The sequence below is a fragment of the Hordeum vulgare genome, chromosome 6H, assembly GCF_904849725.1.
Source record: "Hordeum vulgare subsp. vulgare chromosome 6H, MorexV3_pseudomolecules_assembly, whole genome shotgun sequence".
NCBI lineage: Eukaryota > Viridiplantae > Streptophyta > Magnoliopsida > Poales > Poaceae > Hordeum > Hordeum vulgare.
The window spans coordinates 522,117,977-522,143,345 of NC_058523.1; the positions used below are offsets into that span (position 1 = coordinate 522,117,977).

General features: G+C 46.7%; 1 protein-coding gene across 1 annotated transcript; it reads right to left on the reverse strand.

Annotated features, from left to right (window-relative positions):
* Positions 1-230: 230 nt before the first annotated feature.
* LOC123404673 lies at positions 231-1,046 on the reverse strand. Its single transcript, XM_045098612.1, has one exon. The coding sequence runs from the start codon at positions 813-815 to the stop codon at positions 486-488; it is 330 nt and encodes a 109-aa protein (XP_044954547.1). The 5' UTR covers positions 816-1,046; the 3' UTR covers positions 231-485.
* Positions 1,047-25,369: the final 24,323 nt, after the last annotated feature.

Here is a 25,369-nt window from a genome sequence, read left to right on the forward strand (position 1 = left end):
ATATTCTCAGAGTTTCATGCCCTCTTAAATCTTACGGAACTAATAGAACTACTCCTTCCATCCCAAGATAAATGACGTAATTTTAAGTGCAAGAATTACGAAGGAATGTTTGATAGTCTGTTAGCATAGGAAAAGCAATGGAAGTCTACAAAAATGTTTGAGTGTATGGATATTTTCCTGTCAAATATATAATATAAACAAATCCTACAAAAAATCATAACACAAAAAGGTTCCTGAAGATTTAAATCCTCCGAAAATTCTGTAAAATTTCTTTGAATCCAAGGAAGCTCGAAACTGTTTGATGCATGCTTTCGTCCTTATTACTGCCAAATCTATGGTCCCAAGGACTTTTTATAACTACTTAACTAGTTACTCTTTGAAGGAGACAACGTATAAACATACACAGAAATGGACGCGTTGCATATACGGGTGTGCTATGTTCTGCTTAATTACACTTACGATTTCCTCGTGGAAACCGATGAATATCAGTTGTAGTCCCCGCCTCGCCCGCGCGCGGTCGGCAGCTTCTGCTGCTGGACGATGAGCCGCGCCGGGAGCGGCCGGCCGGTGCCAGAGCCTCCGCAGCTGCGGCACCGCTTGCGGCCGGAGCCGGAGCACGTCCCGCAGCCGACGTCGCCGTCGGACCAGCGGCTGCAGAGGCACTCCTCCCGGCCGGTGCCGCTGCACGTGGAGCAACGGGGCCGGGCGTCCCACCTGGACGCCGCCGGCAGCCCGTCGCCCGTAGCCCGGTTCGCCACCGCCACGCCCGCCAGCATCCCGAGCCCCGCCGACGCGATCACGATGGGGGAAACCATCTTCGCCGAAAAACCAACCCAAGAATCTCCCTTCCCTTGGTGCGCAGACTGCTAGCTAACCGGAAACGGAGGAGCAACTGCAGGGGAGGAGGAGGAGTAGGAACTGTATTTCTTGGCTTCCTTGCCGTGTGTACTTGGCTGGTGCTGGTAGGAGCGGGAGAAGAAGAGATATCGATGGGCGTGTGTGGACGAGGAGAGGTCGTGGCAATCTGTTGTTTTTGTGGACGGGGTGCGCCGATTTATAGGATTTTTATCGGGGGTTGAGGTTGTAGGAAGGTGGGTGCTGGGATAGTTTGTTCGGCAGTTTGGAGGGTAGCGGAGGCGGGGAAGGGAAGGCGTGCCCGCCTCGTTGCCTTTGCTTGCCTGCATGGTCTGCATCCGTCGGCTACTCTGCTATGCTTCCGTGTTTCGGTTGCGGTTTCGTGTGCGCTGCTGGCTGCTTGGCTGCTTGCTGGTTCCTTCTTCTGTGTTCCTTTCCTCTTCCATGCCACGAGACGATTCTCTTGATTACTTGCAAGATTCTGATTTAAAGACATCCCTAGCGGATTCCTTATTTTCGCCCTATTTGTCAATCGGAAAACATCATCCAATGGGCTCCTCTGGATAGTCCCGACTGTTCGGTATCGCCAGTCCCGCCTCAAACTGAAGGAACAAATAAGGTAGTTTGAACTGTCCGCCACATTTTTTTGTACCACATTTTCATTAGGCAAACCAAAACAGAGTGGTCAATCGTCCCAGAATAACAGCATATCCACCCTAAAAGGAATAAGAATTATAACAAAGACCATAAAGGAAGAGATTGCTGAACTAAATCCAAGCCTGTTGTCATCTTCCTTTCACGTCGGCGCCACATCGCATCGAAGCTTTCTGAACCGAATAAAGAACCGCCATGAACAGCAGGATACTTATCTCTGTGGCATAACGGTCGGGGAACAACCCCGAACACTTCAGGTCTCGAAACCGCCATCTTCAGGCAACGCCGTTGAAGAAGACAGACAAATTCGCCAACCCTCACACACAAACCCAGTACCGAAGAGGTCGTCAGCATATGCTCGTCCCTATCGCCATCCGAAGCGGCGACCATCGCCTCGCCGACAACACCTCTGAACACCAGATCCACCACACATGAGTAATGGTGGAAAACAAATCCCTTTGATCCATCGACATCGTCGTTGAGGACGTCGTCGAGATGTGGCTGGGATCGGGGAACAATTATTCTCAACGTCAACGCCGCCGCCATCCAAAACGTTGACGAAGAAATCTACAATCCTATTCCTAACTATATACCAGGATAGAAAAACCGGGGTTTCCTTCCTCACCCGTCGTCGGAGAGGCAAACAGAGGGGAAGAGAACCCCCGGCCTCGCCGGCGTAGTGAAGAGGAAACTGTTGCCGCTTTTTCTCTCGAGAGAGAATAGGCGAGGCAACCGCCAAAGAACAAGAAAGATTAACTGTCCGCCACATTGATCGAACAGTTCGGGCCCATACTCCCATGTAAAGAACCTATTGGAACCTCATTCCCGTACCACACTCCACCCTCATGTCCTTTGCTCTCTGTCTTCACTTGCGGACCCCGACTCCTCTGTTGCACCCACCTCAAACACCGCCCAGATCTAGCCAGACCTCGGTCACTCCACCTTACCGCCAAGACACAGTCGTGGGATCCCTACGACGCTCAGATACCCTTCGCACTATAGATGAAGTCCATGTCGGACACCGCACACATCGTGTTCAATGAAATGCCATACAACGATGAGATGCAACGACCACATGAATGTGCCCGGAGCCAGGGTGGCTAGGATGGGCCGCGACCCACCCTGAATTTAAGAATCGGACTTTATACTATAGCAAAACAAATCAAATAAAAAAATAATTTTTTTATTAGTGCATGGACTGTTGGCCCATCCTGGCCTATTAGGATGGGTCCACCATTAAATGGGCCTAACTACAACATGGTGGCACTACTTTGTCGATGATGTCCATTCTTCGTGGACGACGTTTGTCAAGACGATCTCGTATCCAATAGGTAACAGAAATATCAGTTTTTTTCTTCCAAAAAGCAAGAAGGTGTTAGGAAGGATTTGAAGAGATCGTTTGAAGTGCTCCAAGCACATTTTGTAATTGTTCAAGGACATGCTAAATAGGGAGATATTGAGACATCGGGGAAGATGATGAATGTTGTTTGATCAAATACAACATGATGGGGACGGTGTTCGCAATCTTAATTTTGACATGGGTGATCATGTCGACCTCCCACAACAAGGCCCGACTTAGCTTGAGAATTTTCTCGAGATGCATGAGAGGATTTGTGGTTGACAGGCTCATCAACAACTACTAAATAAGTAAATAGTCTACTGAAGCATTTGTGGGTGTTCTATAAAAATCAACAGAGCATGTGAGGCTGACTAAATTGAGTTTAAATCTATACTGTGTAAACCAATATGTCTAAAATGTAATATTCACATTTGAATTATTGTTGCGTTGTACTCCCTTTATTTTTAAATATAAGTGTTTTTAAAGATTTCATCAGAGACTACATACAAAATAAAATAAATAAATATATACTTTAAAATATGTTTATATACATCCGTACGCAGTCCGTAGTGTAACCTCTAAAAACTTATATTTAAAAAACAGAGGAAGTAATATTTATTTTTAAATTATCTTAATGTTCAAAGCACAAAATAACTTGCATGGAAAAGAAAAGGAAACGGCCTCCCGTTAGGTGCTGTGCGGATGTGAGCGGACATGTCTACCGCATACACACACACAGACAGGATAGAACGACCATGCTGCCCATGTCCTCCGGCATATCAACCTACCCCGCTAGTCCTCCTTCTCCTCTCCTATGGTATCTCCCCTAGCCAGCCCTCCTCCTCCTCCCCTGCTGGCTCTTCTCTGTCCGTGGCCGCCATGGTCTTGCCCGAGCCATCCGCCGCCACTCCTGCTCCCCTGCCCGTGCTTCGGCTTCTCTCCATGGCTCCAGCTTCCCTCCCGTGTTGTGACGTTCCTCCTCCTCTGCCTGGGACAATCCCCATCTCCTCTGCTCCATAGCCGCCAGATCCAATTATAGTGACACGTTATACAACTTCTGTTTTGATGCATATACTAACGTTGCTACGCAATTCCACGGTTTGGCATCCAAATATGATTCCGTATTGAAATCTGAGTAGGGTTCCGTGAGCCAATTCAATTAACATTCAAACATCCGAATTCATATTTATGTCCATTACAGTTTCCTAGATTAACTAAAATTAAAATCAATTCAATACGGAGGCCTTTAATACGGACATCCAAATACAGCGTAAGAGCATCTTCAACAGCAGCGCAAAACAAGCGTCGTGCCTAAAAATATGCCTTTTTAGCGCGTGCGCGACGCGACGGGATGCTCCAGCGGGCGCGTAAAAACCGCGCGCGCGCTAAAACAAGTTGGGCGCACTGTCCATAGCCTCATCCCGCGCTGGTAATTTGGAGCGCACACTTCCGCGCGCGCGAACTCTCTCTCTTTCTTCCTCCTTCGCACCGCGCGCGCCGGCGCCAGCGCCCCTGCCACCATGGACGCGCAGACCGGCACCCCGCTCACCCCGTTGTACAGCCGCGAGCCCCCCGCCGCCACCGCCGTCGAAAACCCTAGCGCAGCGAGCGTTGGCGCCGCCACCGCCGGAGCTCCGCCGACCGTCGGCCTCGCGCGCAGCCTCTTCTTGCCGCCGCGGATGACCACGCCGACCGTCGGCCTCGCGCGCAGCCTCTTCTTGCAGCCTCTTCAATGTATCATCATATAGATAGCTTATATTTGCATTGTTCAAAAACTTTGTAGTCTCAACGATGATGCATACATGTCAACTATAGGTGTTGGGTCCAACAATTCGCATTGGTCTCAAACCAATGACACCCATTTGGACGACCATGAGTTTGAGGTGGACGAGGAGGGTGAGGGCATTGTCGCGGCGCCGAAAGGAAGAGCGGGCAATTACACCACCAACTATGACAAATTACTATGCAATACTTGGTTGCAAGTGTCGAGGGATCCATCCATTGGAGGTGATCAAAGTAGAAATGCATATTGGGGGCGAATGAAATAATACTTTGATGCTCAGAACGTGAGTGGAATTGACCACTCCGAGAGATCACTTCGGTCCCGATGGTTGACAATCAATTCGGATTGTCAAAAGTGGGCGGCCGCACAAAAGTCAGTTGACAAGCTTAACCCAAGTGGCACAAATGAGGATGATAGAGTAAGTATCATCTCATACATGTTCATCATACTTGTTTTTGGTGTCCGAAGTGCTAACTTGTTTTGTTTTTCTTGTAGTACAACATTACACAAAACTTGTTCAAAGAAGAGACGAGGACAACCAAGAAGGGGAAGATCAAGAAAGGAAAGATCTTGAAGGAGAAGCGCTTGTTCTTCTTGGACACATCTTTGTTCAATGATGCGCAAAAGGAATATGTCAACCTTGCCCGTGAGGAAGTCTTGATCCAAAAAAGAGCCTTGATCCGCGGCATGGGTGGCGGTGGCCTTGGTGGCATGGGTGGCGGTGGCCTCGGCGCCATGGGTGGCGGTGACCTCGGCGCCATGGGAGGCATGGGTGGCCTCGGAGCCATGGGATGCATGGGTGCACCTCCGGCCGCCATGGGAGGCATGGGTGGCTTTGGAGCACCCTCCGACGCTATGGCCGTCATGGGAGGCATGAGTTTTGCTTCTCTCATGGGAGGCATGGGTGCACCTCTGGCCGCCATGGGAGGCATGGGTGCACCTCCGGCCGCCGTTGAAGATCTTGCCAACACCGTCGGAGCTTCACATGATGCGGTGCGTGATGAGGTTAGGGAGGAAGATTCATCTACGAAGGCGGAAGAATCGTCTTCGGAAGATGAGGCGAAGACGAGGAAGATGATGATTGATGTGTCTTTCATTTATATGTCTTGAACTTGTTTGCATTTTGAACTTGGTTGGATGAACTTGTGGGCATGAACTTTTACGCGTCAACTTGTTTGTGTCAAATTCACATGTTTGCATTTTTGCGCGCGCTGCATTTTTGCGCGCTGCTGGAGCGGCGCGCGCGCTGCATTTTAGCGCTGCTGCTGGAGCCAGCGCTGCGCGACGCGGCAAACCAGCCGAAGCGCGCGCGGCAAATAAATTTTTTGGGCGCGGCGCGAAGCGCGGCTGTTGGAGATGCTCTAATAGCATCTACAACCAAACTTGGCAAACCCGACACTTCAAACATCCGCGGGCGCGCGCATGCTGTCCTGTCTTTTGTAAGAGCTTCTACAACCAAACTTGGCAAATCCAATCCCTCAAACACCCGCAAACGCGCCCGCACACGTCCGCGGACACTAACCAGTCAGGACTCAAATAATGCATTCTACAACCGGACACCTCAAATTAGAAACCTCAAATCAGTTTTATTACACGCAACATAAACCTAATATATGCGGAGCTCATCTAGCTCCGCCCTGCCCATTTCCGGCGGCCGGCTCCGCCCCTCGTAGTGTCGTTCCGGTCGTCGACGAGGTAAAGTAGAACATGGGACACTATGATAGGTTCAAACCCGCTGAACGAGTTCATGCCCGAGGGTGGCCCGATCTTCACAACGTAGGATCGAATCGGAAACGATAACTAGCTTTATACTTGTCAAGGTTGGATGCAAGCCGTACGTCGGGGATGGCTGACCGGAGCTAAAAAACTTCAACCTGTTGTCTGAACAATTGCAGAACCATAAACCGGGACTAACCCACACAAAACGGCCGAAATCGTAGAGCACGAATTAGGAGGAGCCCAAGGCTCCTAGTGAATCCGGATTAACTCACAAGAGCAAAGGTGGTAAGGATCTCTCGAATCTCTAGCAGTCTTGCTGCATAAGCTTGTAGCTGAATGGATTGACTAAGGTTCCTAAAAGGATATGGGAGATGGGATTTTATAGTAGGGACAACCCCCTTAACTAGATGTGAAAAGGTTTCAAAAGTAATCAGCTTTGCATGGCTTCCTTGAAAGAATAAGCAATCAATTTTTGGAGTTGTTGGAGAGCTGCTCGGAAATTCACGAAGTTTTGACAACTTGGACACCTTCTATGAGAACGACTAGAACTCTTGACTCACAACTCCAAATGATATGAGGTTTCTTGCATTGAAAAATAAATTTGATGCAGCTTCTGGTGGTGTATCCCTATGGTCTTGTATCTCCTTCAAAAGGGATTTGGAACAATGAAACATCAGTGGTAAAAACTAACAGCATCAACTTTATTTGAAACTTATTTTCTTTAAACTTGTTTTTGCAAACCGTCTGCTTCAAGAGCTCATAGGATATTGGATTTTTTTCATGTGATACCTACGTTCAACCAAAAACAATGGGGATTAAAGCATAGTTGTCTCATCAAGGTTACAAGGTGAACTTAAGTTAGCGTTTGATGATCTTCGTGCAAGCCTATCTAAAATTGTAATTTGATGTTGACGTATGTAAATTGGATGATGATGATGTTTGTAAAATGGATGCCACCTTATATGATATATGTATGTACATGTGAACAATATGTATACATGAATTGTAATGGGTTGTATAAATAGTACAGTACATGCACTTTTTTTAAACCGGAAATTACTCGGCAGTAGGTGCTCTTTAGTGGAGCATCTGTTGTGGAACAACCTTGCTTTCATGCACTCCACAAGTAGTGACGAGTCTTGCAACATGCGTGCTACAAAACATAAATTAGCAATGGCGGGCCATCGCCCGTCACTGGTGGCTTATTAGTAGTGGGGGGAGGTCATTGACGGGCACGGTTGGGCCCCTATCCTGTCAGTGACGGCCCTTTTACACCCGCCGCTACTAGGCATACCTGCGATAGTGAGAAGCCCCTATCATTCTCTAAACAAGCATTGTCACACATACCCCTTTTGCAGGAACAGTCGAGGCACTCAGGGATCTCATCTACCTTATCCTCATCCATTTACTGTGTTCATAAATAGAAGATTAAAATTTGACAAAAAATATTCATAACGGTGAGGTACGTACAATCACACATTAACTCATTACCAACAGTGCAGAAGTAGCTAGTACGATGATACATATAACTAGGTTTATCAAGCCTACGAATTAGGTTCTATGATGATGAGTGACATAGTACAGTATAGTAACTTTCATAGTTTCAATAGTACTACAATAATAGTTCAAACATCTCTAGCACATAGTGACACAACTAGCTTCGGCGGAGAGAGAAAATCATAATCAAATTCAATGTGACAACCTCATCATCCATGTTGGAGTACTTGGTCCTAGTCTATCGGGGCATCCTCGGCCTCCTTGTCTCGTGCAGCCTTCAGCAATGCCTCGTTCAAGGCATAGAGCTACGAATCCTCCCTGCGATAATGCTCCACCAAGGAATCATTGCGTTGATGTTGTCGGGACCTCATCAACTCCTCGGCCTTGAAGGTTACCCTCATGTTGGGATATGCTAGCCGACTTTTGCGCCACACATCATGGGGAAAGTTGAGCTGGGTCCTTGGCCCCTGGTACTCCAATGCCACGACATCAAAAGCGTGCGTTGTCTCCTCAGCAATGTCGAACATGTCGAGCCATTACTTCTTGCGTGTGTTAGGATTTTGAGTCTTGACCGCCCACTTACTCAAAGGCCTAAGTAAAACATCACGGTACATGTTGTTGTCTGCCATTTTCAACAAAAAAGTTCCCCAGAACATATAGATACATAAATTTAAAGATGTACTATTTTTTTTGGCATGATCTATGCTTAATAATGGACATATAAGTCCTACAATCAACATTTCAACAAAACATTATCGCTTACTATGAATGAAATCTGATCATATCACGGGTCGGGTCGGGTTAAGAAAAATGCCAAGGCGGAGCCCGGCCCGGCCCAAAGCACACGAACAGTAACATTTCTTTATTAAATTAATCATATTCATGATATTATATTTATTAATTGTACCAATATTTCCAATAATATATATATATATATATATATATATATATATATATATATATATATGGCCATTTCCGATTTTTTTTCAAGTTTTTGGGCCCGGTTTTGGGCGAGAAAGTGGAGCCCGAGCCCAGCTCACATGTCTGGCTTTGGGTTCGGGCTAGGTTTTCCATGCACATGTCTATTATGAATCCCTGTAAAAATTTGAAGATATGTACTGCAACACAATATGAATCATAAACTAAATAAAATCATAAAAATGAAGCTATGTAAATTTTAAAATGTTTGAAATTTTTTGGTACGGCCTTTGCTTAATATTGGACAGATTAAGTGCCAGAAATTTGGCGAAATAGAAATCAGTTAACATTTCTTCAAAATATTGACACTTAGTATATGATTCCCTGAAAAATTGAAGCCACGTGCGTGTACGTTCTATAAACAATGGTATCTAGTTCTTAACTTCTAGCTTCATTCTAGCGAAGCAAATTCTAAAATACAACGAACTTGTAGCGTACATAGGTAACAAGTACTTCCTCTGTTTTAAAATAAATATCTTGACCTTAGTATAATTTTGTACTAGAGCTAGTACAATGTTGAAACATTTATTTTAGGACGGAGGGAGTACAACTCAAGCAAATTCACCAAGTCTAGTAACTACAGTACTGAAGGAAATTCTAAAATTTCACAAATCAACCCTAGCCCCCTAACATTGCAGAGTTGTTGCTAATCAGATAAAGAACGATGCAAAATTTGTGGTATTTTCCTAGCCTACCCTTAACAACCGCTGTCCGCACCTAACCCTAGACCAAATCCTAGCGGACGGGGACGACGGATGGGGCATGCCGCTTACCCTCGGCTACCGCTCCGTAGGAAGCTACAACGTTTTTTTTTAAAGATCCAGCCTCAGGCTGGCATATATTGATTTGAAGGAGGAAGCAGTGCGGAGGAAACAAAACGTGACAAGGGGGTGGGGGTGATCAGAGTGATCAACGAGAAAAGAAAAAAGGGTGAAACAAAGGAAAAAAAGACACCCCCAACAAAATGAGGGTGGTTAGAGAGGTTGATATCTCATGGAGGATCCCAGAACGGGGGCTCCAAAACTGTGGCTCCGGCTTGCCTCCAAAGTTCTACGGTGCCGTTGATAGCATGTTTCAAACTTTGAAAATCTGCAGACTTGTCCCTGCAGGTGCATGCGTTTCTCTCCTTCCATATCTCCGACAGGATCAAAATGATGATTGTCTTGACTGCTTTTTTGTACTTCGGTAAAGCTGAGTTGCTCATCAAGGCTAGAAACTCTGATGAGTTATCTCTGTCCACCCATGCTCCCGGGTGCAGCGATGCACATCCGTGGTGCGATGCCGCATGTGTCCAAATTTGTAGGGACAGCGGGCATTGCCAGAACAGGTGCTTTGCTGATTCGAGATTCCGGTGACACAATTGGCAGAAATAGCCATTTGGCCATCCTCTGCGTTGAAGACGATCGTTACACCAAAGTCTGTTCTTCAGCAGCAACCAGATGAAGATCTTGAGCCGTGCAGGTGCCCAAGTTGCCCATATTATCTTTTTGTACTCACATCTCAGGTGTCCTTGGAACTGAGCCTTGTATGCCGATCTGGCTGAGTATACTCCTGAAGGTTCCAGATTCCACATGATTGTGTCTTGAATTCCTTCTTGTAATTGGATGTCCCTGTCTTGGATCCATCTGTGTAGCCTGATTGCCTCCTCCCAGAGATGCACCGTGTTCCCATGGGCGAGGTCAGATATCCAAGTGCTGTTTGCAAGTGCATCTCGGACCGATCTGTTTTTCCGCCTCGAGTGTCTAAAAAGATTTGGGAAGGACGTCTTTAGGTTTCCCGATCCCGTCCAGGAGCAGTGCCAGAATGTTGCCGTTGTTCCATTTCCTAGGGTGACCGTTGTGGACGCATGAAAAAGGGCCCTGTCGGCCTTGTCGCATGGTAGAGCCATGCCATGCCATGGCCTCTCATTGCTTGTCCAGGATAGCCATAGCCATCGCAGTCTAAGCGCTCTACTGAAGCGATTCAGCTCCAAGATTCCTAAGCCTCCGTTTTCCACAGGGGAGCAAACTGTCGGCGAGTTAACTTTGCATTTTCCTCCGGTAGGTTCATCATCCTGTGCCCAAAGGAAGCGACGCCTAACCTTGTCTACCCCGGCAAGGAATTTCTTGGGCGTCCTAAGTACCGCCAATGTGAAGGTTGGTAGGGCGGTTAGAACGCTGCGAACTAGGACTCTTCTTCCGGCGATGCTTAGAAGTCTACCCTTCCATCCTGCTAGCCTTGCCCTAATCCTATCCAGGATGAATTGTATGTGGACTAACCGTAGTCGTGCCAGGGTGATCGGCAGCCCTAAATATTTCAGCGGGAAGCCCTTTATTTCGCCCCCAAAACTGGCAAGGATCTCATGGACGTTGATCCCCTCGCAACGGATGGCCGAGGCGGTAGACTTTGCCGGGTTAATGCGGAGACCCGATGCGTGCCCAAAATTACGGAGAATCACCATCAGTGTGTCTATCTCAATTTTGGTTGGGTTGGCGAAAATGACCGCGTCGGCGGCGTATAGGCTGACCCGGAGAGAGATGTCCCTCCCCGGCAATGGGTCTAGCAGGTGCAGTTCCGTTGCTTTTTCAAACAGGCGATGGAGTGTATCTATTGCTATGATGAATAGAAGCGGCGATAGGGAGTCTTCTTGTCTAAGTCCCCTTCGGTGGCAGAAAGAGCGGCCGACCGAGCCATTTAACATGACCGACGACGATGCAGTGCTAAAAAGAAGCGCCATCCAGTCACGCCAACGAGCTGGGAATCCTAGTTGCTGCAGTACTTCTAGCAGATACTCCCATGAGACGTTGTCGAAGGCCTTTGCTATATCTAGTTTAAGTAGCAGGGCCGGTACTTTCCTCTTTTGTAGTGATCTCACTACGTTTTGCACATAGAGGAAACTGTCTTGAGTAGACTTGGAGCCCAAGAAAGCTGATTACGCCGGGGAGATGATGGTGTTAATCTGTGCCGCTAGCCGTCGGGATAGAACTTTGGTGATTAGTTTCGCAACTGAGTGGATTAGACTAATTGGTCGAAAGTCCTCCACCCTTGCGGCTCCCTCTTTCTTAGGTAGCAGAATTACACTAGCTGTGTTTAGCCTACAGAAATCTCCCCTTGCTAAATTGTAGAAGCTACTAAACACACTCATGACGTCCTCCTTAATAATTGACCAGCAGGACCTGAGGAAAGTCCCTGTGAAACCATCAGGGCCTGGTGCTTTTTCTGTCGGTGACGCCTTTATCGCCTCCCAAACCTCTTCCTGAGAGAAAGGGTTATCTAACCCCCTATTTTGCACCGACCGAAGATCGAGAATCGACCAGTCGATCGATATAGGTCTATCAGCCCTAGTACCCCAATTTTGCTGGAAATGACTGAAGATGGCCTCTTCCTTTTGCTCGTGCGAGGATGCTACGGTGGAGCCTATTTGTAAGCAGTGGATGTAATTTTTTCGCTTACGCGCCGTGGCCTTGGCGTGAAATTTTTTCGTTCCCGCATCTACTAGTCTTATCCAGATAAGGCGTGATGCTTGTCGTCGTCGAGCTCGTTCTAGTGCCCCCAGCCCTAGTAGCCGCAGCTTTAGCAGTTTTCGGAGATGGAATTCTGCGTTTGAGAGTTGACGACTCTCCTGCGCTACGTCAAGACGAAGCACTACTTCCGCTGCGAGATGAAATTGGAGCTTTGCCTGGCTGAAGAATCCCTTACTCCATGTCTTCAAATCACGCGCCGTCCTAGTCAACTTAATGCTAAGTCTATTGAAAGGACAAGAAGATTGCACTGGTCTATTCCATGCTTTTGCAACCGTGACGTGGAAGCGTGGGAAGCTAGGCCAAAAAAATTCAAATCTGAATTGTGCCGGCCTAGGGGTGGTCGTACGTGTCCATTAGGACTAACGGACAATGGTCCGATGTTGCCGTTGATGCCGCATGCAAGGACACCGAGGGGAAGCAGCTGTCCCAGGGGATGTTGCAGAAAAACTTGTCGATGCTAACTAGGGTGGGATCCCGACGCTCATTGCTCCATGTGTATTTGTGATTTCTGCATCTAATCTCTTTTAGTCCCGCCGAGTCGATTGCCGATCTAAACCTACCCATTAACCTTCGGTTGAGGATAAGGTTATTCTTGTCGCGCGCTTCGTATATGAGATTAAAATCTCCATTGATGAGCCACGGCTCAGACGCCGGTGGTGTGGAGGAGGAAATTTCTCTTAGGAAATTTTCCTTTCTAACATCGTCCGCCGGGCCGTATACCGAGGACAACCAGAAGCTATGCTGGTTCCCCACCAGAGTAACCTTCGCCGTGATGGCAAAGACTCCTATCGCATGGGAGGTGACGGTGGCAAGGTTTTTATCCCAAAGGATAGCTGCTCCCCCACAAGTGCCTATTGCCGGCAGCGCGATACATCCGGTTAGATTCGCTCCCCCGATTTCCCTAACTAGTTCTGGCGACCAAGCAGAGATCTTAGTCTCCTGGAGACATAGGATGGTCGCCCGGAGTGCGTTCGCCATCTTCCCGACGGCCGCCCTCTTAGCTGGGCTGTTAAGACCGCGTACGTTCCAACACATAATGGGTGGGAATTTTTCACTCATTTGGAAACCTAACAAAGCTCCGAAGGAAATAACTAAACGACCTCAGGTCCATGACACACACAGCCAACTTAACTATGGCGCGCCGGCGCCCACCAACAGCCCCCAAGATGCGCCGGCGACGAGTTGCCTTCTCTCTGCCCGAACTACCTCTCGACGAACCTAGATCAAACCTAAACCGAGCTATACTCGGTTGCCAACGTAGTGGGATACATAAGTCGACTAACATGGGTTACACCATTGCCTCCTCGATAACTCCTTCAGGGCCGATCATGCCGGCCATCACACGCAGTGCCTAGCTATCCAGGCGAGTCAGCTTGGCAATCACTGCTAAGTCACCGTCAGACAGCGGTTCCTCGAAACGCTGCAGCAGTGCTCTCGCCACCTCATCGGTCATCTTATCTCGAGGGCCCAGCAGCCCCAGCTCCTTCACGAGGCGCAGCGAGGCGCGCTGAGCTACTGGCACCGTCGAGCCGCTAGCCGCCTGTCTGGCGTTGTGCCTAGTCGGGGTCGAGGAAGCCCTGCTCTTGGGAGGTGTAGCTTGGTGACGAGCAGTAGCCGGGGCAGGAGCAGCCGAGATGAGGGCCTGCTTGCTGGCGCGGAAGAGGCCCCGAGCCTCCGGCCGATCAGTGGCAGCTCCCAGCTGCATCTTGCTCACACGCCCGGTGACTGCACCTAGCTGCAGTTCCATCGTACAGGCCGTTGTCGGGGTAGTTCTATTGTATTGGCCCATGTCCGACGCTGCGGCGGACAGAGTGGGGCTGAAGGCGTCTAGTTGGACTGCCTCGGAGGGGTCATTTAGCAGCAGCGCCGCGTCGAACTCAAGCGGTGAATTGACTACTGCTTCTGCAGCGGCGTGTACGTCAGTCGCCAAGCTGTCGACGGTGGCGGAGGTGTTGTAGGGCTTGGGCACGGTCTTGAAGAAATCTTCCATAGGGTCTTTCCCCGTGCGCCCGGCGTCAGGGCCAGCTGCCTCTGAACTTGCGATGGCCATGGGGGCATTCCTCCCGACAAAGGGAGGCGGAGGGGGAGGTCGCGCCCGCGGATGATGGGGTTGTGGCCGCGCCCTTGAAGAGGCTCTCCCGGCTCCCTGACGACGCCTAGAAGAGTCCCCAAACCTACGGCGGGGCTGCGGGGAGTGGCTTCGGTGGCGAGGAGCCGGGGCAGCCTTGGGAGGAGCCTGAGAGCGTCCCCGGCGAAGGAGGACATCTCTCCAGGACCTCTGGCTGCCACCCCCGAGCGTCCGTCGCCGTCTTGATCCCGCGCGTGTCCACCCGACGGCCTGCCACGGCAGCCGAGATCAGCAACCGGCACGTGAGCCTAGCGCTGATTGCGCCCTGGCCCCCGTCCGTCCTCGACCCCCATCGACCAGGTGGCGGGAGCCACCAACGGGAAAGGGGCGGAGTCATCGTCGGATCCTGACGAGGGTAGGCCACTCTTTACGGAGTGAGAGGAACGGGGGGAGGGTGTTGTCCAGTCTTCGATGCGATCAACATGTATCAGCATGGTGTAGTCCGCCGTTGCCGGCGGCGGCGCGACGCGCCTGTCGGGAGGGGAGAACCCCTCCATCTCCTCCACCCGGCCCGCACCCCGCGGCAGGACCGCAATGGTATGCGAGGTGGGGATGTTGGCAATGTCACTCGTCCAAATCCAGCAAGCAAAAGGCTTTGTGTGTCCTCGCTCGAGCGTCCGGCTGTCGAGCCGATCCACCCGTACCCGCTTCCCCAGTATCTCCTCCGCCCCCTCCACGGACCAAAACTGCATTGGAACCATCTCAATGACGACGCGAACATGCAGGTGCAGGGAGTCGAAGATGGCAAGGTCATGCTCGTGCCAGGATGCAATGTTGAAGGAGGCACCCTCGACACGGATGGAGCCTCGGCGCAGGGCGTTCACTTGGTGCGCAGGCTGCGTGAATAGCACTAGAAAGTGCTCTAGGTGATGCGCAGTGACTCTCAGCGAGTGCACCGGCACCGACAGCAGCCCCTCCAGTGCTCTGCCCACAGCCATAAGAGATGTGGCATTGACCCCGTCTGCCGCGGTCAGGGTGACGGCGTGAATGCGCAGGAAGAAGATCGCCTGGTCAACAGCCGGGGAAGGGACGGCGATGGAGCGGGTCGCTCTCGGCCGGCGCGCGTGGTCAAGGTGGCGGAGCATGACGGGGGAGAGTTGCGACATGGTGAAAAAGACCTCGATGACGCCTAGAGGGGGGGTGAATAGGCTATTTAAAACCTTCTTCAGATTTGGCTTGAACCTGATGCGGAAATAAACTAAGAGGGTACTTGTCATGCACAAATCCTAAATGCACTAGGCACTGCAACGTGTATCAACAACACGATCTACTAAGATGGGCACAATGCAGTTACTAACAAGCACAAGTAAGTTACACAAACTTACTTGAGCTATATCACACGACAAGTAGGTAAATAACACAAGATACTAGATCACACTATGTCACACGATATATCAAGGGCTGCAAGTATGTACGTGTGGATATAGAGGGTATGCTTGAATGATTAATCTTGTACAAGAAATGGCCAACACAATATAATGAGCACAAGCAATATGCAATGTATGTATGCTCAAATAACACAAGTAAACCACAAGTAAGGAGTTAGGGTTAAGGATAACCAAGGTCACTGAGACGAAGATGTATCCCGATGTTCACTTCCTTAGAGGGAAGCTAGTCACCGTTAGAGAGGTGGATGTTACCACGAAGGCACACCAACGCCACGAAGGCTCACCCTATTCTCCCTTTGAGATAACTCCACGAAGGCGTTTCTCAACCACTAGTGGTAAGCCTTTGAGGTGGCTTCCAAACCCTCACAAACTTTTCCGGGGGAAATCACACGGATTGATTCCTCTCCGAAGAACTCCTACCACCTAGGAGTCTCCAACCTCCAAGAGTAACAAGATCATGGGGAATGCTCAAAACTTGCTCAAATCACAAATAGCTTGGGTTGAGAGAAGGATAGGAAGAAGATCTATCTTTTGATTGGAACAACTCTCAAAGGGACTCACAAATGCTCTTGGGATCTAAGATTTGGAGTGAGCAAATGTGTGTGAGGTGGAAATGTGTTCTTATGAGGATAAGGCTGTGTTGGGCAACCCTCTCACGAAGTGGGAGGGGGGTATTTATAGTGTGGAGAGAAAAAGAGCCGTTGGGGACACTTTAAGTCACACAGGGTCCGGACGTCCGACAGTTGTCGGAAGACCGGGCGTCCGTCAGGAGCCGGACGTCCGACCGGGGTCGGACGTCCGAGACTTTTAGGCATGACTGGAACTCTTCTGAATTCATCAGCGGCAGGCCGTCCGACAGAGGTCGGTCGTCCGAGGCCTGTAGATGTGCCTAAACATATTTGAATTCATCAGCATACGGACGTCCGGAGTGGCCCGGAAGTCCGTGTTATACAGCTCAACTTCTACTGGTGGTAGGTTCCGGATTTCCGACGGGTGTCGGACGTCCGGCGCTCGGTCGTCTGGAGGGAGCCGGATTTCCGAGATATAGAACTCAACTTCTACTCGTGCAGGCTTCCGGATTTCCAGGACTTGACCGGACATCCGGGCCTCGGACGTCCGGAGGTAGCCGGAAGTCCGAGTTATATGGCTCTGATTTATCTGGTATAGGATGTCGGATTTCCGAGGTAGTCGGTCATCCGGCCCTTGGACGTCCGGAGGAAGCCAGATGTCCGAGGCACTGGTTCTGTTCACAGATAACAGCAAAGCAGTGGAGATGTGGTTTGAGCAGAAAGTGAAGTTGTAGTTTGAGCAAGTTCATCGCAAAACCTGTGATCCCCTCTTAATAGTGTGGGATCCCTAAGGACTCAAGAATCATAAAAGAGTACTGATGATCCATACTTGAGTGTATACTTTTATTTGCTGATTATCACTCTGCACAACTAACGTCAAAGGAACTGATACCTTTGAGTTAGCCCTTTCACTTGAGCTTGATTGTTGTTGTTCCTTCTTGGCTCAAGTTGAAAGCAAGACATGATGAAGTCTTCAAGTAGCTTTCCCATACACAATGCGGAAAGCCTAGCTTATGTATTCATATTCATTTATCCACCATGTGAACATCCACAAGAATCAAGCATGAAGTTCTCAAGAATTCTTATCTTGATCTTGTCCTGTCCACCATGTGTACATCCACAAGAATCGAGCATGTAGTGCTCAAGAATGCTTATCTTGATCTTGTCCTGTCCACCATGTGTACATCCACAAGAATCAAGCATGTAGTGCTCATGAATGCTTATCTTGATCTTGTCCTTGTTAGCACATGAGGTTGTCCTTGTCAGCACATGATCATTGACAATAGTTTCAATGATATATTCATGCTGATCCGCTTGAACTTGCACACCACAATCTTGATGGCGATCACCACTTGACGTCATCCTTCATGGGTTGTATGAGATCTTCCTTTTGACGCAAGCCCAATGGAAGCACACCTAACCCCCACATAGGAGTCTCACAAAGACCATGGGTTAGTACACAAACACGTAATGGACAATGCTTACCATGCCATGGGATCACTTGATCCCTCTCGGTACATCTTGTACGCTTTGTGTGTTGATCATCTTGATTTATTCTTTGTCTGAGATCTTGATCAACCTAGTGTTTCTATGACCATTCTTTGGATAATACCTTGAATAACATCTTGGTCATCATATAAACTCCTTGAACCCAACAGATGGACTTCAAGAAGTGTCTATGGACAAGTCCTATAAATATAACTTAAAGCAACCATTAGTCCATAGGAGTTGTCATCAATTACCAAAACCACATATGGAGATATATGCTCTAACAATCTCCCCCATTTTGGTAATTGAAGACAACCACTTCAAGAGAGTTTATATAAGGAGATAAGCATAACCAGGCGCACACATACGAGGTAATAATGCATGTGTGCAAGATGTAAATGCTTACGCAATAAAAGCAAAACCCTCTAAACATATCCAAAGTAAACTCTCTAAACTTCTCCCCCATTGGCATCGATTGCCAAAATGGACGACAAGTTTAGAAAGCCAAAATAGTAGGTGGTCCTCCAAAAAGTGTGTACTTCTGAGCAAATGAGTGCAGAAAAATACACAAATACAATGATAAGTAGTTGGAGGAAAACAAACTATATTGAGGACCCAAAGATTGCAAATAAAAGGATCGTATGCCACAAAGACATACAAAGATGGAGGCAAGCAATCAAAGAATTCCTAGATGGAACAAACAATCATATGGTCCTTCGAACCACATGAGTAAAAGATATTATGATAGAGGCAACATAGTGCTTTATCAAAAACTAGAGAAGCTCCCCATGATTTTGTGCACTAATATGAGATTTTTGTATTTGACACAGGTGCACAAAATAGGATCGTTGCTCCCCAGAATTAATAGACACACACAACGAGTGCAAGAAGATAGATGAGACAATAGGCATATCAATTGCACAAAACTAATGGTTGAGCACATGTAAAGGAAGCAACTTAAGAATAAGCTCAACCAAAGTAATGTGTGTGAGTCATGGCAAGGCACTTGAGAAGACTTAAGATAAGGATGAGAATTGCTCATCAACATAGTCTTGATGAATATGAGATACAAAGTGCAAGACATATCATTCCCACACACACATACTAGAAAATGGGTTCACAAGCTTGCTAATAAACAAAATAAGAACCAACGCTTGTGACAACCCATTGTGAAGATAGGAAGTAAGAATCTTGTCAAGAGGAGGGATACTAATTGAAAGTGGCAAAAACCCTCATCAAGACAAGCATGAGGAAAATAATCTTCACGGCCAAAGAGTGCACCAAGATGTAGGAAAATAGGATACGCACTCAAAACAAATCCTTTCACGTTGCCACCAAAATCGAAAAAGGAAATGCAGCGATGGACGTGAAAGAAAAGAGGATATCAATTAGAGATATAACTTCTCTCATGTGACCAAGATTCTAAGTAGAAGACAATCATGATGGTATATATATCCACAAAGAAGGATGTACACACGAAATGGTTACAAGAAGGAAGAGCACTAGATATCCAAAGAGGGAAGTCATAAATATATCAATGAGATCTTTTGCTTGGAAGCATAGCACATGGCCTAATATTTTCTTATTGTATAATATGAACTTCCAACATACGAACATCAAAGACATCCCAACTAGCAGTAAGACATCATCGTTCGGATGCTTTGAGAAAGCAAACAAGTACTACGAGAACAAATCAAGAGATTCATTCCATGATGCAACCCCGAAAAGAAAAGACAGGTTGGGTCCTTTGCAAGAAAAGAATGCATGAAGTGGATACTTGTTACCGAGACAACATTGGATTGATGTAGTAGATAGTTGTTCTTTGATCATCCTAACTTGGCTCCAATAATCCCATGGTCTCAACATCTTCCTTATAGGTGAGCCGAGCATCCAATGCATCTCGAGTTGTTCCTGGAACGACAAAACAAACAAAATGGTGCCCACACTCATTGGGACCAAAGAGTTAGAAAACCAGCAATACATAGGACAAACTCCACACACATATGTGCATATAGATATGAATTTGAATTTCATGCACACTTTAGCCAATTTATGACAGGGTGGAGTTTTCCTTATATATTGGGTCAAGCAAGCAAAAGAAGTTGTATATAGTAGCTAGATATGCATGCTCAAGACTCTCAAGAGTCAACTCAACACAAAGTTGATAAGTCATCAAAAGAGAAGATATCAAGTGACAATAAGATCCTAAAACAAAAGAACTATCACTTGAAAGATATCAATTAAAAGATACATCAAGGAATGAGATATCCATTGACACATGTCGAATAGAAGGCAACAAGAAACCAATTGAAGGAAAACAAACAGAGGTATCTAGTTTCTAAGAGAGAGCTAGGTTCCAACAAACAAAGCCCTCTACAAATTTTCATGATGGCACAAAGCATCATAAAGAGCAAGACCTGCCTCCCTTCAACACACACTTGATGGGGATCAAATGATTTTATGATGGGTGAATAAAGAGAGTGTTTTAAAAGGGAATAGGATAGCTCCCCTAAGGGACGTGCATTGTATAGAATTTGCATTTGAATACAAAACGCACACGATGGGATCATCACTTTCTCTATATCTATAACCACACTAGACATGTTAAAAATAGATTCATAAGAGGCAAGAAAGACAAACGAAACACAAAATCCAATGTAAAGATGATTATCAATTCCAATCATATGATGGGAATACCAATTGTCAAGGACAAGAAGTATTTTTGAAATGATACTCATTGGTAGATCACAAATATATCCAAGATCATCTTTACCCATAAAACGCAAGCAAATGACACTTGTAGAGCTAACATGCCACCTAGGAACAAGATAGTTTACAATATCAACGCTAAGTGGCAATTCGTCAAATGTACACATTTTCTAGGTTTGTAATATGCACATAGCATATTACTCCCCCATAATGTGATAAACCAATAACATTAACAAGTGGCAAATTAAAACCAACAAGAGATATTTAATGGACCATACAGAATTTGAATTTCTCATGAGTAAGACATACCACATAGACACTAGATAATCTTGAAGCATCAAAACTAAGTGGTATTCCCCATGTATACACATTTATAGGATTGTGAGGTGTGCAAAGCACATCACTCCCCCACAGTGGGATAGTCCATTAATCTCTCACAAGAGCCAACAAAAATACAGACAAGATGCAAATAGGCTCAATACAGGACTCACATGTACATGATGTGCAAAACAACATACACATACTCGATTACTCAAGATAAGCAAGTTGGAAGCACAACATATACAAACGCATGCAAGGTACAAAACCACAACATGCAAAGGGGCAAGCACCTAACAGTGTAAACAGTTTAAGTATAAGTTACCGTAAGGAGGCACATTGGATATAAGATATGAACTCGATAATCCAAATGACTTGGCTTGAGATAATATGAATGATGAAGGCCCCTTAATTCTTCATTATGTATCCAAGTCTCTAATGTCCTCCAAGGTCACCTATTGATCAAGTTTGAGCTTGTTGGTCCCCAACTACGTTGGGTCCTAAGAGGTTAATCACAATAGGCTTGGCAACCCAAATGGTTCTTTTCTTGACACCATTTTGAGTACCAACAAACTTGGCAAACACATTGCCAACCTTATCCTTCCCAAGGGAATATGTATCATCAATAGTGATTGGGTTGGATAAGTTATCTTTCGTGCAAGACGAAGCGACGTGACCCTTCTCACGACATAAGTAGCAACATCTACCCTTTGTTTTATTCCTAGTTGATTTCTCACCTTGGGGAGTGTTGGCTTGGGTCTTATTGGGAAGAGGCCTTCCTTCAACTTGTAGTTGAATATGTGATTGAGTTTGTGGCCGCTTCCCTTGTTGCTTATGACTTTGAGACTTCGTCTTCAGAGGGCAAGATCTAACATGGTGCCCTTTAACTTTGCACTTGAAGCAAACGATTTTGGCCGAATTCTTGACTTGTTCTAGGCCCCTCTTGTTCTTGTTTGAGTTTACTCCAAACTCATTTTTGTCATTCGGAGATGTTTGCTCACACAGGACGTTGTTGAGTGTGGGCATCCCTTCATGACACTGTTCCAAGTCTTTCTTCAAGGAAGTGACTTGGGCCTTGAGCTCTTTGATTTCCTCTGCACAGTTAGTATCAATGCAAGTACTAGAGGAAGTGTAAGCTTCAATGTTAGAGCAACAAGGCAAGGAAAGTAATTCATCACACGAGGTAGCAACATTATGAGTAGACGAATTACGAGGACTAGCACATGGAAATATAGTACTTTGACTAGAAGTAGTGCCATTGTCCACATGAGGCTCGCTTGATGTTACCTTGGTGATGATAGCCTCATGAGCTAACTTTTGCACATTATGGGATGTTAGAAGATCGGCATGAGAGCTTGTGAGCATTACATGGTTTTCTTCCAACTTCCCATAATTGCTAGTTAGTAAATCAAGTTGAGCACGTAGCTCAACATTCTCCTTCAATGTTGATACTTCAAATGAGGTAGAGTTAGATGTACAAGTATCATCAACAATATGAGAGGAGTAAGTAGCAAATAGAGACTTCTCATGAGTAGATTGAAGCTCCTCATAGATCTTAGAGGTTTTGATGAGCTCTCCCTTGACATTATTGCATTCAAGGAGAAGGACCTCAAAATCCTTTTTAAGTTTATCATGAGCAAATTCAATCTCTCCTTTTGAAGATCTTAAGTCTCTACATGCTTGATGACTCTTCTCAAGTTCATGTTCAAGTTGTTCACTTCTAGCTTGTTCATGATTAAGTGAATCATTACAACTTTCAAAGTAAGCAAGAACATCTTGGAATCTTTGAAGAGCGTTATTTTTAGCTTTATGAAGAATTTTACTGATCACATAGATATTTTCAGTCAAGTCATCATCATCTTCCTCATCGCAAATATCATCGTTATTGCACAGGGAAGATGATACCTCATTATTACCTCTTGCCATGAGGCACATGTGAAGTGGAGGAGTTGATGATGATTCTTTTGGTGAATCAGATTCTTCATTAGTCAAAGGTACTTCATATTTCTTGATTTCCCCTAAATGATTAGTCATAGAGCAACTAGGGAGAAACAAGATATTTTGATCAAGAGGACACGAGGAAGCAGGCATATCACCACAGACATTTGTCGAGGAATCTTTAGGTGAAATGCATGACCTATCAGCACAATAATTTACACTATGTGTGGTGCTAGATATGCTCGTGTCCACAGAGGCTATGACATTTTCATCAACATATATTTCTTCACTCACCATGTCATTACCTTGTGAGATTGAAGATGCTGAGGTGTGCAAGCAATCGGATATGGAAGTAGTGGTGGACTCTTTAAGATCGAAAAGAGTGAAGAGCTCATGCACCAACTCCATCATAATACCGTCTTCATCAAGATTGGACCCACCATATATATCTTCAAGCTTAGTCCAAACTTCATGAGCTGACTTGCAAGTCGAGATAGACTTAAACACTTCAGGACTTATGGTTCGATGAATGGCAAGAAAAGCCTCACAATCAAGATACATTTCATTAGTAGATGAAGATGTATCATCCTTCTTGTCGGCAATCCCTACAAGAACAATTCGTAAAGTATTTGGGCCCATGGCCCGAAAGTGATGAAGCATACAAATTCTCCATAGGGTATAATTTGTGCCATCAAAGTCAAAGATGCCATTGTGCACTAGTCCAATAGTCGACATCGATACTCTCTAGGTCGTGAAACCTAATTAAAGAGAGACCTAGCTCTGATACCAATTGAAAAAGACCTCGATGACGCCTAGAGGGGGGGTGAATAGCCTATTTAAAAACTTCTTCAGATTTGGCTTGAACCTGATGCGGAAATAAACTAAGAGGGTACTTGTCAAGCACAAATCCTAAATGCACTAGGCACTGCAACGTGTATCAACAACACGATCTACTAAGATGGGCACAATGCAGTTACTAACAAGCACAAGTAAGTTACACAAACTTACTTGAGCTATATCACACGACAAGTAGGTAAATAACACAAGATACTAGATCACACGATATATCAAGGGCTGCAAGTATGTACGTGTGGATATAGAGGGTATGCTTGAATGATTAATCTTGTACAAGAAATGGCCACCACAATATAATGAGCACAAGCAATATGCAATGTATGTATGCTCAAATAACACAAGTAAACCACAAGTAAGGAGTTAGGGTTAAGGATAACCAAGGTCACTGAGACGAAGATGTATCCCGATGTTCACTTCCTTGGAGGGAAGCTAGTCACCGTTAGAGAGGTGGATGTTACCACGAAGGCACACCAACGCCACGAAGGCTCACCCTATTCTCCCTTTGAGATAACTCCATGAAGGCGTTTCTCAACCACTAGTGGTAAGCCTTTGAGGTGGCTTCCAAACCCTCACAAACTTTTCCGGGGGAAATCACACGGATTGATTCCTCTCCGAAGAACTCCTACCGCCTAGGAGTCTCCAACCTCCAAGAGTAACAAGATCACGGGGAATGCTCAAAACTTGCTCAAATCACAAATAGCTTGGGTTGAGAGAAGGAGAGGAAGAAGATCTATCTTTTGATTGGAACAACTCTCAAAGGGACTCACAAATGCTCTTGGGATCTAAGATTTGGAGTGAGCAAATGTGTGTGAGGTGGAAATGTGTTCTTATGAGGATAAGGCTGTGTTGGGCAACCCTCTCACGAAGTGGGAGGGGGGTATTTATAGTGTGGAGAGAAAAAGAGCCGTTGGGGACACTTTAAGTCACACAGGGTCCGGACGTCCGACAGTTGTCGGAAGACCGGGCGTCCGTCAGGAGCCGGACGTCCGACCGGGGTCGGACGTCCGAGACTTTTAGGCATGACTGGAACTCTTCTGAATTCATCAGCGGCCGGCCATCCGACAGAGGTCGGTCGTCCGAGGCCTGTAGATGTGCCTGAACATATTTGAATTCATCAGCATACGGACGTCCGGAGTGGCCCGGAAGTCCGTGTTATACAGCTCAACTTCTACTGGTGGTAGGTTCCGGATTTCCGACGGGTGTCGGACGTCTGGCGCTCGGTCGTCCGGAGGGAGCCGGATTTCCGAGATATAGAACTCAACTTCTACTGGTGCAGGCTTCCGGATTTCCAGGACTTGACCGGACATCCGGGCCTCGGACGTCCGGAGGTAGCCGGAAGTCCGAGTTATATGGCTCTCATTTCTCTCGTATAGGATGTCGGATTTCCGAGGTAGTCGGTCGTCCGGCCCTCGGACGTCCGGAGGAAGCCGGATGTCCGAGGCACTGGTTCTGTTCACAGATAACAGCAAAGCAGTGGAGATGTGGCCTGAGCAGAAAGTGAAGTTGTAGTTTGAGCAAGTTCATCGCAAAACCTGTGATCCCCTCTTAATAGTGCGGGATCCCTAAGGACTCAAGAATCATAAAAGAGTACTGATGATCCATACTTGAGTGTACACTTTTATTTGTTGATTATCACTCCGCACAACTA